The 17,216-nt window shown below is 37.2% G+C and overlaps 1 protein-coding gene across 4 annotated transcripts in view; it reads left to right on the forward strand.

The window, feature by feature from the left end:
* LGI1 (leucine rich glioma inactivated 1) overlaps positions 1 to 16,983 on the forward strand; it is a 33,442-nt gene extending 16,459 nt beyond the window's left edge. For 2 of the 4 annotated variants that reach the window (XM_027909376.1, XM_027909384.1), the window contains exons 2-9: positions 1,644 to 2,092; positions 2,473 to 2,544; positions 6,315 to 6,386; positions 6,490 to 6,561; positions 10,722 to 10,793; positions 11,997 to 12,166; positions 12,568 to 12,732; positions 12,817 to 16,983. In XM_027909376.1, the coding sequence (XP_027765177.1) occupies positions 1,902 to 2,092; positions 2,473 to 2,544; positions 6,315 to 6,386; positions 6,490 to 6,561; positions 10,722 to 10,793; positions 11,997 to 12,166; positions 12,568 to 12,732; positions 12,817 to 13,634 (1,632 nt within the window). In that variant the 5' untranslated portion in view covers positions 1,644 to 1,901 and the 3' untranslated portion in view covers positions 13,635 to 16,983. Of the gene's footprint in view, positions 1 to 1,139; positions 2,102 to 2,472; positions 2,545 to 6,314; positions 6,387 to 6,489; positions 6,562 to 10,721; positions 10,794 to 11,996; positions 12,167 to 12,567; positions 12,733 to 12,816 lie in introns of those variants that run through there. The other 2 variants (XM_027909367.1, XM_027909392.1) reach the window with 2 other exon arrangements.
* Positions 16,984 to 17,216: the final 233 nt, after the last annotated feature.

Here is a 17,216-nt window from a genome sequence, read left to right on the forward strand (position 1 = left end):
GACATTTCTGGCTGCACTCAGTCCCTCAGAGGATGAAGCCCCACCAACCGGTGTGAGCTCTGTGCATCTCCTCTCATCCCAGGCAGACAGACATCAGCCACTGCCCAGTCAAGGATTCAGCAATGTTGGGGTCCTGCCTTGTATCCATACACTGAGTTTCTTACAGTTTTGTAGGCTGTTGATCCCCTTTGTGATATGTTCACCCATAGCATATCAAATTCCTGCTGGGCACCCATATCTGAATATGCACTAGGGCCTTGCTGGCATTGTTCCTGAGCAAGACAGACATGGCCCAGTGTTGATCTTGAGATTTCATGGCCTGTAGAGCAGGAGCAATGGGCCAGAGCCAGGCGGTCCTGTGGAATCAAGGGAGAGGCAACCAGAAGTTGAGAAAGATCTCATCAGGAGATCAAGCATCTTCTGGTGAGGAGACAACATCTATGTGAAGGAGCCAATAGTGAGCCTGACTGTGTTAAATGTCTGTACCATTGGGTTGACCCTAGTAGGCTTTGTGAGCTGTGTAATGTAAACAGTGCTGTGGGGAAGTGTTAAGACCTGTTGAAGTTTGCAAAACTCTTCTAATAGCAATCCTATATTGAAAACAAAAAATCATCCCATATGGCTTTCCAGCCATTTGGCATTCATTAGTTTTCTCTTACCATTCTTAATATAATAACACTTAGGTGCTGCTTAAGTTCCCTATGAAATATTTATTGTAGTTTACTGTAAAGTCTTCAGACTAAGAACTGTATCTTACAGGGTACTCATACCACACCTTGCACTCATTTCAATTGCAGCCTTCAGGCAGTATTGTAAAGATTCATCATTATCAACAAGATCCATCCCTATCCTGTCACTTTTCAAAGAAGGTCCATTCTTACCTACGCATTTAGCATAGCTGGTGTTTAAATAACAATTTTCCTTTTTTCCATCTAAAATGATCAAAACGGTTTCCAAGCAAATAAATATTTTAAATTGAACTTCAAATTAATGTTGTCCATATCGAGCTGTGCTTGATCCACTTTATTTAACCAGTGCAGGAAATATGTAAAAAATAAGAAGGGTTCTTTTTTAAAAAAAAAAAAAAAGAAAAAAAAAAGAAAAAAAAAGCTGCAGTTACTTGGGGTCTTATTTTGCATGAGAAAATATTTTGTTTAGGAATAAGAGTCATAGGCATTCTCTCATACATTGTAATATTTTCCATGTGTGGCAGCTTGTTTTTCAGTGGTATAAATATGTGCAATAAGGGCTGAGGATAAAAATTAATCTAACAGCTTCTGCAGCAATGCTTTTGATGGTTTCACTTGATTTCATTTTCCTGTGGATACTGCCGTTAGTTCTGCTGCTTGAAATATGTGAAGCATAATTCTGAAAGGTTCACGAGGTTGTAGGGATCCAGTAAGAGATGACTGATTTCTCCCCCACACACATACACTCCACCCCACACCCACTCACCCACCCACCAGCAAAACATAATGCTGTACTATTTTTGGTAACAGGGAAAGGGCCTCCCTGTGAAAACAGAAAGCAGTGTATTTCTCAGTTACATCACTTTGCAATCTAATGCTGTGTTGTGCTCAGTGTTTTTGTGGTGATGCAAGTCTTTTTTTTTTTTTCCTTCCTTTTTTTTTTTTTCCCTTCAGCCGGTTGGATTTTCCCCATCTTACAGCACCTCGCAGGTCTCTTCTCTGAGCAGTACGTTGCCTGAGTGAGTGGAAACATACAGATCAGCTGCAGGTTTCTGTCTACAAAAACAGAGTGAAAGAGAAAGAAAAGGGTTGGGAAAGCAGAGACAAATATTGACCTGGACTTATAGAAAGACATCCAATGGCTGAATAAAGAACCCTGTTCATGTTTTGGGATATTCTTTCAACTGGCTGGAACGAGAGCGGATCAAAAGAATGGGAAATGCCAGCAGACCCTTTAGAAGAATTGCTTATTTCTTATGCCTTTTATCTGTGCTTTTGCTGACTGAAGGGAAGAAACCAGTGAAGCCAAAATGTCCTGCCTGGTGTACTTGTACCAAAGATAATGCTTTATGTGAAAATGCCAGATCTATTCCTCGCAGCGTTCCGCCTGATGTTATCTCACTGTAAGGGCTGTAAGCATTTGGTTATTTAATTTATGATTTAAAATGAACTAGGATGTGTGGTGTTTTCAGTGCATACAGAAGGATGCTTGCTGCAGGGAGTACCTCCAGCATTCAGAATCATCAGCTAATGTGTTAAAATTGTGCTGCATCCTTGAATTCTGATTTTTATATCTCTTTCATCTGTCTGTCTTTCTGTGTATGTGCACACATCTCATTTTATACCTTCTTCTGTACTACATGAAATCTGCAACATTATTTTTTTGAGGGGGGGTATTTTTTTAACTTATGTAAATAAATTTCTCTGTGATGACTAGATCAGTATTATAATCATGGATATATGATGCTACATTAATATATGGTTGTTTTTTATTTCTTTACAGATCCTTTGTGAGATCTGCTTTTACTAAAATCCCGGAAGGGAGTTTTTTGCTCACACCGTCCCTGCAGCTTCTGTGAGAAATATTTATATGATACAATTTTTGTTATGAAATATGTATTCATAAATATTTTAGAAAGGGTCTCGGTATTAATTTTATAGGAAATATCAGCAGAAGATTTATTAGATGATAACATACAAGACTTTTAGCAATTTGAAAGACAGTGCATGTTTAATTTTTTGAAGTGTTTCTACTTAGTATTTTGCAAGGCTATCTGTTGTCAGTGCTACTTGGAATGATTACATACTGAAGCTGTTGGTGACAGAATGTTTGTTATCTTCATTACACTTTAATTAACACTGTAGTAGGGACTTGAGCATTGCAACAACTACTTGTTTCTTTTCTGCAGTCCTGGGACCTGCTCCCAGTATAAAGGTCTCTATTTGTAACTCCCATAGACTGTGAGCTCAGGCCCCTTATTGCAGTGGGACAGGTCCTAAAGTCCTTTTCCTTGTAAAATTGCCACTGACTTCTGTGGAACTTTAGTCACTTCAGTGGGAGTTTTGCCTTCATAGCACCTGCATTTGACCCTGTTTGTTATTTCATGCCTAAAAGTAATGATTTTCTTCCAATTAAAAAAAAATAAAGCAGTTATTTCAAAATCAAATACTGCAATGAGGTATACACAGAAGAAGAATATTTTGGGATGTTTAACTATTAGCTGCATTTCAACATGGGATTTTTACAGGCTCACAAGCTTTCCTAGAAATGTGGGCATATGATTATATAATTGTGAGCTATACAGAGGTAGAGGGGGTGTAACCTGAACTGTTTATAGTGGATGCGCTGCCAGGCTGACACACACCCAGATTTGTCTCAGAAATCCGGCAAGACAGACTCCCCGATGTGATCAAAATCAAAATCGGATGTCTGTCCCACACTGACTTCCCGTGCACTCTGGATGTGGTCAGAGGTGTAATGTTGATGTATTGGAGCCCTATGACTGTTAAATTAAACTGCTGGTGTACCGATAGCTGAAGCCCTGACCCTGGCTGTACTCTGCTACCTCAAGTGGAGCTGATAAGGAGGTGCAGACATACTGTACAATTTTGGATACAGGGTAAATAGGTAAATGCAGTTACTATGGAAACCTAAATGCTTTTCCATGGTGCTTTATTCCAGAGAATCTTTTCCCAGTTGGTCACAGATCACAAAAGGGACACATTTCACATAATTCCTGCAATGGGCCTTTCAAAGGAGAGGAAAAAAAAAGCAGCAGCATTGGTGGAGCCTGTTTCTGAAGAGAGTGAGTAGGACATCATCTCTCTTGGCTACGATACACCACCTACACTTAGCGATCCCACTGCCAGGCAGGCAGAAGTGGGTAGGGTGGAGTAGGACAGACACAGTCATCTTATTTTGAGTTATTATAGTGCCTGGCACAGTGGGTCTGGCAACAGCTTTATGGCCTTTTGGTAATAATAATGATTTCCATTTCTGCCGTACACTGAAATGCACGTTCTACACTGCTGTCCAGAAGTGCGGCAACAAAACCTATGACCCCAGTAAATCAGTTTTTGTTCCACTATGGGCTCTGATGAGCAATTTGGTTTCCAGATATATTTCTAACATGGTAGTCAAGCTGCTTGCCATCTTTGGAATGTCAGGCTGCTGATCTAAGGCAAATGACTCCTTAACACAGACCATTGGAGCAGGATTGTATCTGTGGGGACAATACTCCAGTTTGTATATGGGAAAGAAAAATTTTCATCTTTGGCAGAAAATAGTAAGGCAAATAAGAATATGGAAAACTCAGGTTAATTAAAAATTACAGTAAGTGTTAGCTTTGCATGATTATAGCTGTTTTGGTAGGTTTAATTTAGCCAACAGCAAGATTTAGAAGCCTGTATATATTACTATATTAACAGAAATACATATAGAAATAGTACTAGTCTCAAGCACTACATTTTTGAAGTCCAAATGTAATTTGGTATCTCCAGTGCACCAGTCTAAATATGGAATATGTCTGCTGCTATTATTATTTACTACTATTTTTAATGTAGTAGCAGCAATGGTCTCTGAAAAAATCGTGGTCCCATGCTAAACACTACTTGTAACTCTCAGTCCAGGAGAGCATTTCTCCTTGTGTAGTATGGATGGTATGCTCCGTGATCTTCACGTGACAACAAAAATATAAAGAACCTACACAGCTACAGTGAAGTGCCAGCAGGAGCATTTCCTAAATACAGAGACAATCTCCCTGCTCTCATCTCCAGCACTTGTATCTCTGTGTATCAGCAACGTGCTGAGAGTGCCCTTATAAACTGATGACATGAAAGCCCATAGAAAGAAGGGAGGGAATCATGGCACCAGGATTCATACCTGCTAGCACTGTACAGTTCCTGCTAAGCTATATAATCCCTGGTTACAGTGCAGTATCTTCAGTCTCTCTCCCCAGAAGTATTTGTCTGGTGGGTCTCAGATCAAGCAAATCTGGTGTTTGAGGTCAGAGAGTGGGAGAAAAACCACTTTGCCACTTTGTGCATCAAATATGTGTGACACAGCCACTGAGGAGAGGTATGAGGCAGGAGGCAAATGAGCTCACCAAGTGCAAGGCCATGCTATAAGCCTGGCACTCTTTACAGTACCTATACTATTTAAAGAGATACCACTCCGTTCTTTAAATTATACACTAGAGTACATAAAAGGAAAAATTTTCCAGTGAAATCACATCAGAAAAGCAAAATTACTTGCAGGATTTACTAAACTTGTCTTTTGGTTTAGAGATTTTACAAAAATACTTATTTTCTCTAAAATGGAAGTATTTCTTATTTCTGACAATAAGAAAGAATTTCCTGCTTATATTTTTTAATGCAATTCATAAAGGAACATACTTGAAGTGGAAAAAGAATAGTCTGTATTAGTCAAGTGGGAAAATAAATCAACTGCAATTTCATCTTAATGAAAACTTCAAAATAAGAGATGAACTCATTAAGTGGATTAATTTGTACTTGGAAATCTTGCATTCCTGAGTGTCTAAGAATGTCATAGTATGGATCTGTTTATCCATCAGGTCCAACTGATTAAAATATAGATGTGCATCAAGAATTCCACTGGGGTAAAGTTGATGATGTCTCACCATATTAAGGCTGTGGCAGTCCAGAGCTGAATTAAAATGGACAAATGCAAACATGGCTGATAAGTGTAGATAACACTGGAAAAATCAATGCTAGTGCACTTCTAATGTTTACAGAATTACATAAAATTAAATGTGTTGCTAATATTTTTACTGTTAGATGCACTAAGAGCTATCTCCAGAAGGTACAACGTGGTTTTGAAAACAATTCTGATTTGAACACTGCCTAAATGAAGAGATTTTTCTTTTTTTTTTTTTTTCTCAGTAACTTCTCAGTACCCTCAGATTAAATAAGTTTACAAAGCTAACCTATAACTGAAGGGATTTTCCTGCTTGCCAGTGGTGCAAATTCAGCCTGATGTCTGGATAACCAGCAGTTTAAACCAAGAGAATGTAAACCTCTGTTGAACTTGAAGATCTCATTGTTGTCCTAGTGTATCTCCAGAAGCACTTGTACAATCCCATTGTTTTACTGGCATGATAAACCCACGTTTACATTCCACAGAAGTCAATGGAATTTTATCTGATAGCCCTGGTAGACAATTGCTGGGTCCTTCCCTCTACACCAGACTATGGTGCAGCATATCAGCCTTACAGTCCTATAGTGCATAGAAAAAAACCATGAAACCAGATGGTGGAAATTTGGCATACTATGGCTTGCTGAACCATTTTCTAAAGCTGGTCTTTTGTTTTGCCCTTCTTTATGCAGGTTGTTTACTTCCAACACTTTTGATGTTATTAGTGATGATGCTTTCATGGGCCTTCCTCATCTAGAATATTTGTGAGTGGACAAAAGTATATTTCCTGGCATTGTTGAATAGAGTGGGTGGGCTTCCAAGTTCCAGGCATTACTTTGACCAGAATGACTTTACAACCCATTACAGGTTCATAGAGAACAACAACATTAAGTCCATTTCAAGAAATACTTTCAGAGGACTGAAATCTTTAATTCACCTGTAAGTAAAGTGTTTGGATATATTACTTGATATATTTAATACGGTAACTGAACGACTGTGTTGTTGAATTTCTCATTTTGATATATATCTGTTCATATTTGTTTAAGTGGTATTAATAGCAATTTGATTAGAATGTTAATCTTTGTGTTTCCACCAAAGACTTCCAAACTGTGGTATGTCTAGAAGGCAATGACCCAAACAGCTTCCAAGCAGTACATGTTTGGCAGTAGCTCCCTGACTTTCTCTGCTCAGAGCACTGGGGATTTCCAACTGAGCACGTGGGAGCAGAGAGAAAAAAGTATGGGTTGAGAATCTTGGCACTGATGAGTTCAGTCCCAGTTTGGGACATGGGGAGGAGTAAAGTGGGAGCTGTGGTTAGGAATGTGAGAGGCTGAGGCATGAACACACAGCGCTTCCCAGGCACCCCAGTCTGTCATGGATCCAGAAGAGTATTTACAGCCATTCCTGGAACAGGCCATCACTGCCTGTACCCATGTCCACTTCAGCCACTAACGGTATCCAAAAGAATTTGACTAAATCAAATTTGAAAATTCCCACCCAGAACAATTTTAAATCAAAGATTTGCAACCAGATGCATTTATTATGTCTTACTGATCCACTTGTTCCACTTCACTGTAAAGCAGAGCAGCCAGACTCCAGCAGGACTGGCTTCAAAGCCCTGCTCTGCGCCCTGTCCTCTTCTGCACGCAAGCAAGAGCATCCCACAGTCAGGATCTGACACACACTGACACTGGGGTCTGCATAACATTCCTTGTGTTACTGCTCAGTCCTTTGGCTATCTTGGCCACCCCTTGCTCTCTGACGTGCTGCAGCCCCTTGCTGCATTAGCCAAGAGGGGAAATTAGTCCAAGGCACTCTGGATGCCGGTGTGGCTGTTGGGATCCATTCACCCTATGCCCACCCCAGTGGGGGCATTTCTCACACTCTGCTCAGCAGGTGAAACACACCCTGGCAACAAATACCTACAACATGTCGCTGCAAACACAAGAATGGCATCCTCGTGCTCTGAGCTGGTGAAACAGTTTCTAGACAGGCTTTTGTCTCTTACCTTACAGCAAGTTTATCTTTTAGCAATAATTTTATTTCAGCAAGGAATAAATTTATTGAAAACACAATACACACTATAAGAAGACAGAAAAAAAAATACAAAAATACTGGAAGAAAGGGAGACTGAAGCATGTGTAGTGTGCCTGACATGGGTTTCTACCCAGTTCTAAGCATCTGCTTTCTGAAGCATCTCTGTTGGGATGTGTGTCATAGATAGAGGAATGGATTCTGACCTTTTGGCCTTAACTTGATAACCTTCAAGAGGGTTTTGAAACAGGGTCATTTAACTTTTTCTTTCATATATTTTGACAGAGGAGAGAAAGCAAAGGTTACATTTAAAATAGTTAATGGATAAATATAATAGTGGAATTGCAATTCACCACATTCTTTACCACACAGTAAATGTACCATAAAATACTTTACTCTTTCCTTTTTGGTCAGAACAAGACTTACAGCTGGCTGAAACCAAGCCTACTGTAGATAAAGTTACTTGTGGAATGGCTCTAGGCCTGAGGAAGAGGAAAGAGAGAGGAGAGGGACAAAGGTACATAAAAAGGCTGTGCACATCCCATAACAACCCATATTAGAGGGACAGGCAGAATTATACTGTTGTTAAAAAAGGCAGATAGTTGGATAAGGCTGGTAACTGGGACCCTATCTTCAAAATATTTATGCACATGAATAGCTTTATATTCAGAAATGGGTCCAGTACATTATTTATCATATTCATTTACTTATTTAGTAGCTGCTGCTGCCAGTGAAAAAATTGCTTTTCTAACACAGAGGGAGGCACAGTTTCTTCTCCACAGAGCATACAGTCCAAGAGTAACATCTTGTCTTGCCTGCTACATTGGTTTCTGGGGAGGCTTCAGGAGTCTTACAAGAGAGAACACATGCAAAAGACAGAACCACATTTGAGGAGCCACTGCCATTTGCACGCATATTTTTGGGACATAGACTTGTGCATCATGCTGCTATTGTCCATGGAGTGCTATTCACAGACAGTGAGAAATTTGTGGAAAATAACTGCAAAGGCACCACAGAATGTGACTAGTTTAATCTGCTTGCAGAACCACTCCTCCATCCTTTGGGGAAAATTGCACATACATATTAAGAATAATCATTTGGCACCCTGAGGCATTTTTCATTTTAAAAACAAGAGACTACTTGTGTACATAAAATATATTAAAAAGAATCTTAGCAAATAAGCATACAAATGAGTTCTATGAAGTTAGATAAGATGAACTTTGTTCTGTCTAATCTGTTCACTTCCTTTTCACAACATTAATTTTGCAATGTGGTAAACTATCCAAACATTTGTATTTTTATAATGCCATTAACTTTGATAATTACAGTGTGTCCTTATTGCAAAAGAGAGCCATCTAATATTTATTGTTATGCAACAGCATTTATTTCCTGGTCAGAGTAGATTTAAGAACAGAAAAAATAAAGAAAAATAATTTTTTTACTAATTTACTAATTTGATATCAAAATCTTACTGTTAGCAATTCCTTGCAATAATATTTCTATGCCCAATATATAATTTTGATTGCATTTCTTTCAGAACTGTGACCATAAGTTTAACTGCATGTTTGAGTCAACCTTTACTCTCTTATTATAAAGCCAATCCCAGCACCAAACACCAACACCATCTAGACAAGCCAGTGGTTTCTAATAAATGCTTTTAACAGGGAAATATACAATACATAATTTTCATTCAAAAATTGACAAATGCATAAACTTATTTAAATTTTTCTGTCAGTCATATTCCCATGGCAATGGTGAACCACTGCTACTTCCAAGTACATCATCCCTTTCAGTTTGCTATATAATAACATATAAAAACTATACAGGGCATTAAACTTGCCTCAGCTTGCAAGTCCACGCAGCTTTCTCCATGTGAGTCACCTGACTTTTAAGAATTGCTCTTGAGCATAAAATTACGCATAAGTGAAGCACGTGATACAATCACACACAGTATTACAATCAGATGTACTTTGATAGTGGTGAAGTCAGAATGGACTAATGGAATCATCTCATAGTTACTATTCCTGATAAGGCAAACACGTAATTTTAAATGAGGCAGCAGATATAGTACATCTGGGCCTGTTCTTGAATTTAAGTTTATGCCTGACTGTCTTTGCTTGGCTAAAGAAATTGTGGTTAATAAATAACTGTTATGTTTACAAACTGAAACAGAAGAGATTCTAAGTCTTATAACTGGGATCTTAAATTGGAATGATTTCTCTCCATTTTTGTTTCTTCCCCTAAGTAATAAATAATTTTGTTACTTGAAAGAGTTGAAATTTGTTAATTTTCTTAATTGAAATACCCTACAACATCATTCTTTCTCTGTCATGCCCTCCATGACATCTCCAAGACCTTTGGTGGACTCACACAGATATGTCTGACTGAAATGTTATGTATTATTTGTTTAAAGCCTGCTTGCATTTCCTCGTCACTTTTACTAGCTAAAATACTCACTGAACTGAAATGAGTTCTCCCAATATTAAAAACTGGGAATAAGTGGCAGTTTTTTGCTGGTCCTATACACACATACACACACATGCACATTCCAAGAAAGAAATTCATGCTAATCAGCAATTTATTATCTATTACTGCATATTTCCAAAAACTATGAGCTAAATTTAAACCCATCAAAATGTAACATAGTACCAAGATTTTCCTTCCAGAAAAGATACAAGGAAGTGGGGAAAGTGCAGTAACATGAACACCATGTATTGGGATCTCATAAGGAAAACATCAGTAGATCCAATCATGACTAATTGTTTTAAATTTTTAAATGGTGTTGGCAAAACACCAAAGGGGATTGCACTTTTTACTCTGCTAAGTGAGGTATTGGAAATGCTGCAAGGCTGCGGAAGAGTGTGAAAGTAGAAGGAGGCTTGGCAGTTTAGTGGAAGGAAAAGTCACAAAGTAAATGAGCTAGCCTTAAAAGCAATCTTTTACAACTAAGTACTGGAGAATACCAGTGTTCTTTACCACAAGACCCACCCCCCCCAGTATATTACACCTTGAAAAATGTGTAGTTTCATGAACTAGCACTAATACTGAAGTGTCTTCTTTTACAGGAGTCTTGCAAATAATAATCTCCAGTCCCTTCCAAAAGACATATTCAAAGGCTTGGATTCTTTAACAAATGTGTAAGAAAACAATTAATTAATCTATTAATTATACTAAAAGTATAAGGGGTTTATTTTAGAGGACATTCTGAGTAACCATTCAAAACAGTAGCAAGTAATGAGATTTTATTACTGGATAGAGACTGCACAGAATGGGTAGGATTCTCTTCTTGTCTACTGTTGTTGAGAATTTATGTTTCTTCTGAATATTCCACCAGTTATGAAGATAAGTAATATTGTTAGTAGTTATGTAATGAAGCTGTATGTTCATTAATACTTTGTGAATAAGAAGGAAGTATCCTTAGGGATGCATGAGAGAGCAAGGCATGAGGGGAACGTATTTAATGGAGGAACATTTTAATGTGCAAGTAATTTCTGGGAAAGCTATCTTGTATCACAAAAGCATGTGTCTTAGTAAGGACCATGTCCCATACTAAATCTAATTGCAACCAAACCAAAACATCAACTTGTTTAAATATAACCAAATACCAGTAAAAATACAAAATATAGATAAACAGATAAATCTTACAGTTGTTTCGCTTATACTATACCAAATCCTAGTTCACTTGATTTGGGATAATAAGCACAGAAAAAGCCTGTTCCCTGTATTCACAAGGTAGGCTGAATTCCTAGTGTAGAGCTGCAGTAGTGAGATGTGGGGATGGTCAGTGTATCTGGTAGCATTACTTGGCATGACTGATCTGGGCCAGGTGGTTACACAGTCTGGTCCTGGCGTTCCTGTACATACGATCGGAAATCCAACTCAAGACAGCTGTAAAAGACTTGAACAGAACACCTTTGCTTTTATCTCCTAAAGCCCTAAATGAGTATATCTAAAGGGGACAGCGAATACCGACTGGCTGACCATAAAGTTATGTTAACTCCTATTTTGTTATCTAGAATGCTCTTATAGAGAAAGGGTAGTCCAAAAGAAACAGGGGTCAGTAGTTTGGTAGGCTTTTCAGTAACTGTAAACTTAGGGAAATCAACAAAAATTTTCAGCTGATCATCAAGTTAAGGTCTCCTTGTTTACCGTAATATAATTAAGTCTGTGTGGGTTCTGGTATGTAGATTTAACTATGGGTCAAGACAAATTAGGCCAGGAAGATATCATGTGAGAATAAGCAAGAGGGTACACATTTAACACGAGCCTGTTTTGTTGTCCTGCAAGGAGGAATACATCAGCTGACTACTTATTTTCAATGCATGATTGATTTGTTGTAGAGATCTTAGAGGCAATGCATTTAATTGTGACTGCAAACTGAAGTGGTTAGTGGAATGGCTGGGCAGCACCAATGCAACAGTTGAAGACATTTACTGTGAAAGCCCAGCAGAATATAAGAAGCGCAAAATCAATAGCCTCTCTCCAAAAGAATTTGATTGCATTATTACAGGTAATGTGCTTCAAATTATTTAATCTTGTTAAATTGAAGTCAAAGCTATAGTTCTCATTCTAGAGCCCATTTTAGCAGGAAGTCTGCATACTGGATGGAACTTCCACTAAAATCAATATGGATTCTGTGCAGGTGTAAGTCTGACATGGAATCATTTGCAAGCGGAATTGCAGACTTTAATATGTTACATAAGGATTTGGAGAACTGGGACATAAAACAGCACCTCTTTTGATTAAGAAAGGTTGAAAACCAAATTGCAGTGCTCCTTTATCATCAGGAAAATTGGACTAGTGACGAAATACTGTAATTTGTAAAAAATTGCTATCTGATAAGCAGAATTTTTTTCTGTACAGTATGTAAAATATCTCTATAATTATCATCTATTGTGTGCACTTTTGCAGAATTTGAAGTTTATCAGTCCCTGCCCTACCAATCTCTGTCAGTAGATACTTTCTCATATATGAATGATGAACATGTGGTTATTGCTCAGCCTTTTACTGGAAAATGCATCTTTCTTGAATGGGACCATGTGGAAGTGATGTTCAGGAATTATGACAACATTACAGGTATGAATATAGCTTGACAAATAACACTCCAAAAGCTGATCCAAAAAGTGGTGCTAACCCTGTCTTTTACTTTTCTTTTTATAGGTACTTCGACTGTTGTGTGTAAACCTATAGTTATTGAGAGTCAGCTGTATGTCATTGTCGCACAGCTGTTTGGAGGCTCCCACATATATAAAAGAGATATTTTTGCTAATAAGTTTATAAAAATTCAAGATATTGAAATCCTTAAAATCCGAAAACCCAATGACATTGAAACTTTCAGGATTGCTGAAGACTGGTATTTTGTTGTTGCAGACAGCTCAAAGGCTGGTTTCACCACGGTTTACAAGTGGAATGGGAATGGATTTTATTCCCATCAGTCTCTGCATGCCTGGTACAGAGATACTGATGTGGAGTATCTTGAAATATCTGGCAAACCACATTTAATTCTGTCAAGTAGTTCCCAAAGACCCGTAATATATCAATGGAACAAAGGAACAAATGAATTTGTTAAGCGGTTTGATATCCAAGATATGGAAGATGCATATGCAGTGAAACATTTCAAAGTGAAAGAGGATGTATACATTTGCTTAACAAGATTTATTGGGGACTCTAAAGTAATGAAATGGGGTGGTTCAGCATTTCTGGATTTACAAAGGATGCCATCCCGAGGGTCAATGGTATTCCAACCACTTCAGATAAATAATTATCAATATGCCATTCTTGGAAGTGATTATTCTTTTACTCAAGTCTATTATTGGGATGCGGAAAAGGCAAAATTTGTGAAGTTTCAAGAATTAAACGTGCAGGCACCAAGATCTTTCATACATGTCTCCATCGATAAACGAGATTTTCTCTTTGCTTCAAGTTTTAAGGGAACTACATTGATTTATAAACATGTCATAGTTGACTTAAGCGCATGACACTCATAATTCTGAGATTACATCAGACTTTCTACTGTAAGCGGACAAAATGAACTAAATGCATGATGACTCTCTTATCTTACTTCCAAATGAATGCCTTTAAAAGTTGAGATTGCTAGAACAAAGTATTACTAGTATCTTCATCTTTAATTGTCAAGTCTAGTGGTGTTGGAAGTTGCATTTTTTAACAAGAGGAAATGAAATTAACTGTTCTTTGCATCCACAATATGTAAATATGTGTGCAACTGCATCTGTTGCTATAAAGAATATTAAGATGTACTTTTCCATTTATTTATTCACCTGTTTGAAAAAACTGCCAAATAAAATGTTTACATTTTGTGTCTTTCACATTCTAAATATTATTTGCAGGTGATACTTTTTATTTGTGTATATATTATACACATATAAAATAAGCCCAAGAAGGCATATTGCCCAACGCAGTGTTGTACTGCATAGAAGATGCCCAGTATTGAAGATCAGGTGGGTTTTACATATCAGAAGAAGTTCTTGATAAAAATACTGCATTGTAACACAAGCCTATAAATTATCACCTGGACATATCCTTGCAGTTATGTGAAGCTTCACTGATTTAAACAGAACTCCACCCAGGAAAAAGTATTTAGTTGTGTAGATCTGGCTATAGGATGAAGGGTTCAGTTATACACATCTAATTATAGGATGGGGCTTTGTACTGTGTACAGGTGGAAGCACCCAATTCTCTAAAATTTACAAAGAAATCAGCAGAATAAAAGACAAGGTAAAGGTCTGTCTTTCTCCACCTGATGATGAAGCAGCACAAAACAAATCTCTTGTATAACACCGAGGCTGTTACTGTGCTGAAAGCTAGAAGCACAGTTTATTTTTCAGCTAGCAATATTTCTATAGCTGAACTGTCACACATCACTTCCATGAATTCTGTGTGTCCCTGTCAAATCTTTTCAACGTAATTGCAATTATTTAGTCTTCAATGAATTTGTTCCTTATTCTGAATGAAGCTAGTGAATGTGAAGTAATTTTTTTCTACTATCCTGCAATGAAATTTAGTAAAAGATACTTCTGAAATTCAGGGAATTTTGAATTTGGCAGGATAAATTCAGTTTGTATAGCATATGCAACTCCAGGAAGGATACCTATATCTGTTAAACTGTGCCAAATCTGAATTTGGCATCAAAATCTATTACAAACTCAAAGTTAAAATAGCCTTTTGTTTACATACATCTTGTGAGAAACCTACACTGCTACTGAAGATGGTTTGGTAGAGCTCAGGAAGAGAGCTCAAGTTTATTTTAGAAACCTTTGCACTTCACTTGAAGTTATCAATCATTGTGGCTCCAATGCCATCTTTAAAATAAGTACAGGAATACCATGTGTATTTATACATATTTCTAGCACAGATGTTGATTGGCAAATAAGACTAATCATATGCCTGTCAGCTAATCACGAGCTGATTAATGTGCATTTTAAGAAACCAATCCTAAATAGTATGCTTCTATGATAAAGAATGGGGGGGTATATTAAATGTTATTTGAAACTAAAAAAAAATCCCACTTGAACAATACTACTCCAATATGGTAATTTTTTGGATGCCTTTTTATTCATAACTGCCTGGGTTCTGTCAGTAATTGGATTAATAACTACCTATTCCATAAGTATTTACAGAAAGATTTTAAACTATGTTTCACAGCTGAAACATCCAAATTTGTTCTTAATAAATATACTTTCAAAAATCATCTCAGTAAATCATCTCTTGTTTGACAGGTTTCTTTTATATGTCAAACCTTATTTTCTTTATATATTTTTAGCTTTTATATGAACATGATTTCAAACCCCAGATGAACCCAAATAATCTTTTTTAATATTTCTCAGTGTTGGCTGCACATCTGTGATTGCCAACTCAGTTTGTCCATTTCTTCTTCAGTGCTTGCATGGCAAAGAAATGAAATGCAAAATCATGAACCTATCTCCAATCTACCAGCAAATCATGAAGTGTTTTCTGCTTCATCTTGTCTTTTGTTTCAGTCTTTTACTTAAGGTCCTATTGAATTACGTGCGCTGATTTTGATCTGATTTTTCCCATTATACTTGCCTACATGCACTCTCTATCAAATTATAGAGGTAATAGCTATGTATCCCTCTCATTATGGACATATTATGAATTTAAATGGAGTCGGAGAACCTTGCTAATCTGCTACCAACATTTATTTACAAACACTATTCCCCAATATATTGTCTCACAATTCTACCTTGAGAAAGTTGTTTCATGGAATCGTATTTCAGAGCCAGCCAGCCATGCTGGCTGTGCTTTATGCTACGATAGTGCTGTGATTGTTTTCCTGAAATAACATGACAGACTTATGGGAATTCACTGTTACTCCTGGGTTTAAAAGAAGAGTTTAAAAGCCTGCAAGGGTGTGAGTCACTAGAATTTTAAATTCACGATGCCTGTAAAGCTAACAGCAGTAACAGTGGAGGGTAGCAAGGGATTAATCTGCTGGAGTACGCAACTGCGTTATCAATTTGGTTGTTCCTGCAGAAAATTTGACCTATAGTCAAGCACTGATTTTTTTGGGAAGTTCTTAATGCTTATGTCCTTTTTGGAAGGTCAACTAATTGCTATAAAATGCTGAATATAAATCTGTTCTCTTTTGAAAATCCCTTTCTCTGGTCAGTTTATGTCAGGTGGATACTCACAGGGACTACAGGCAGTTTCTTATTGTGCAAGTATGGCATTTCTTTGCACCACATGAGGAACCGGGTTATTTTTAGAACAGAACACATAATCCTTAACGTAGAAGAGCGTAAAGGCTCATTAGGTGGTTCCCTATGCTGTTTCTTTCTAATTTCAGAGACTGGGCATTTTAACAGCTCATCTGAGCATGAGGCCATATTCCATCCTGGATCTTGGCTCAGTATTCCCTCTGGTATCAGTGGAAGACTCAGACAGTAACTAGAATGGAACCTTTTATCATATATACATTGATACTTTTAAAAAATGTCGTTTAAAAAAACCCTTTTCTTTCAGCAAAGTCTATGTTACTTGTGGCTGACTGGTTGTCTTCTGTAGTTGTAATGGATTTTCTAAACTCCATAATTGTTTTGTGTATGACTGACAGAGTATGTAAAGTACTAAATGTATTACAGAAGAGAATAGTGAAGGTTATTAATGAGTACTGCTGATTCTTGATGCTGCTTAGTCGTGTTAACATCTAAGACACACAAAAAAAAGGTTAATGGAATCATATTATATTCCTACAACTACTTCATTATATTTTTAATAGAGCACAAATATAAAAGAATATACACCTCTATACTCTGGAAGAGATATATAAAATACATTCAGAATACCTGACACTACACCATGTGTAACTTTTTTTATTTTGTCTATTGTAATGTCTAAGACTTGTGGGGTTTTTGCTTCTGCTTATTTTCCATTGAAAAAATATCCCAAAAAGCACTCTTCCTACTAAGGAGAAAATTCAGAAAGGAAAAATCTTATTGCGTAAGGTAACAAAACAAGCAGAAATGTATTACTGGTTTGTATTTAATTTTAACTATAACTTCTCTTTATTATCTTCATTTAAT

The sequence above is a fragment of the Empidonax traillii genome, unplaced genomic scaffold (assembly GCF_003031625.1).
Source record: "Empidonax traillii isolate 1590-97213 ecotype Southwest subspecies unplaced genomic scaffold, ASM303162v1 scaffold27:size3997909, whole genome shotgun sequence".
In the NCBI taxonomy this organism is placed as follows: Eukaryota; Metazoa; Chordata; class Aves; order Passeriformes; family Tyrannidae; genus Empidonax; species Empidonax traillii.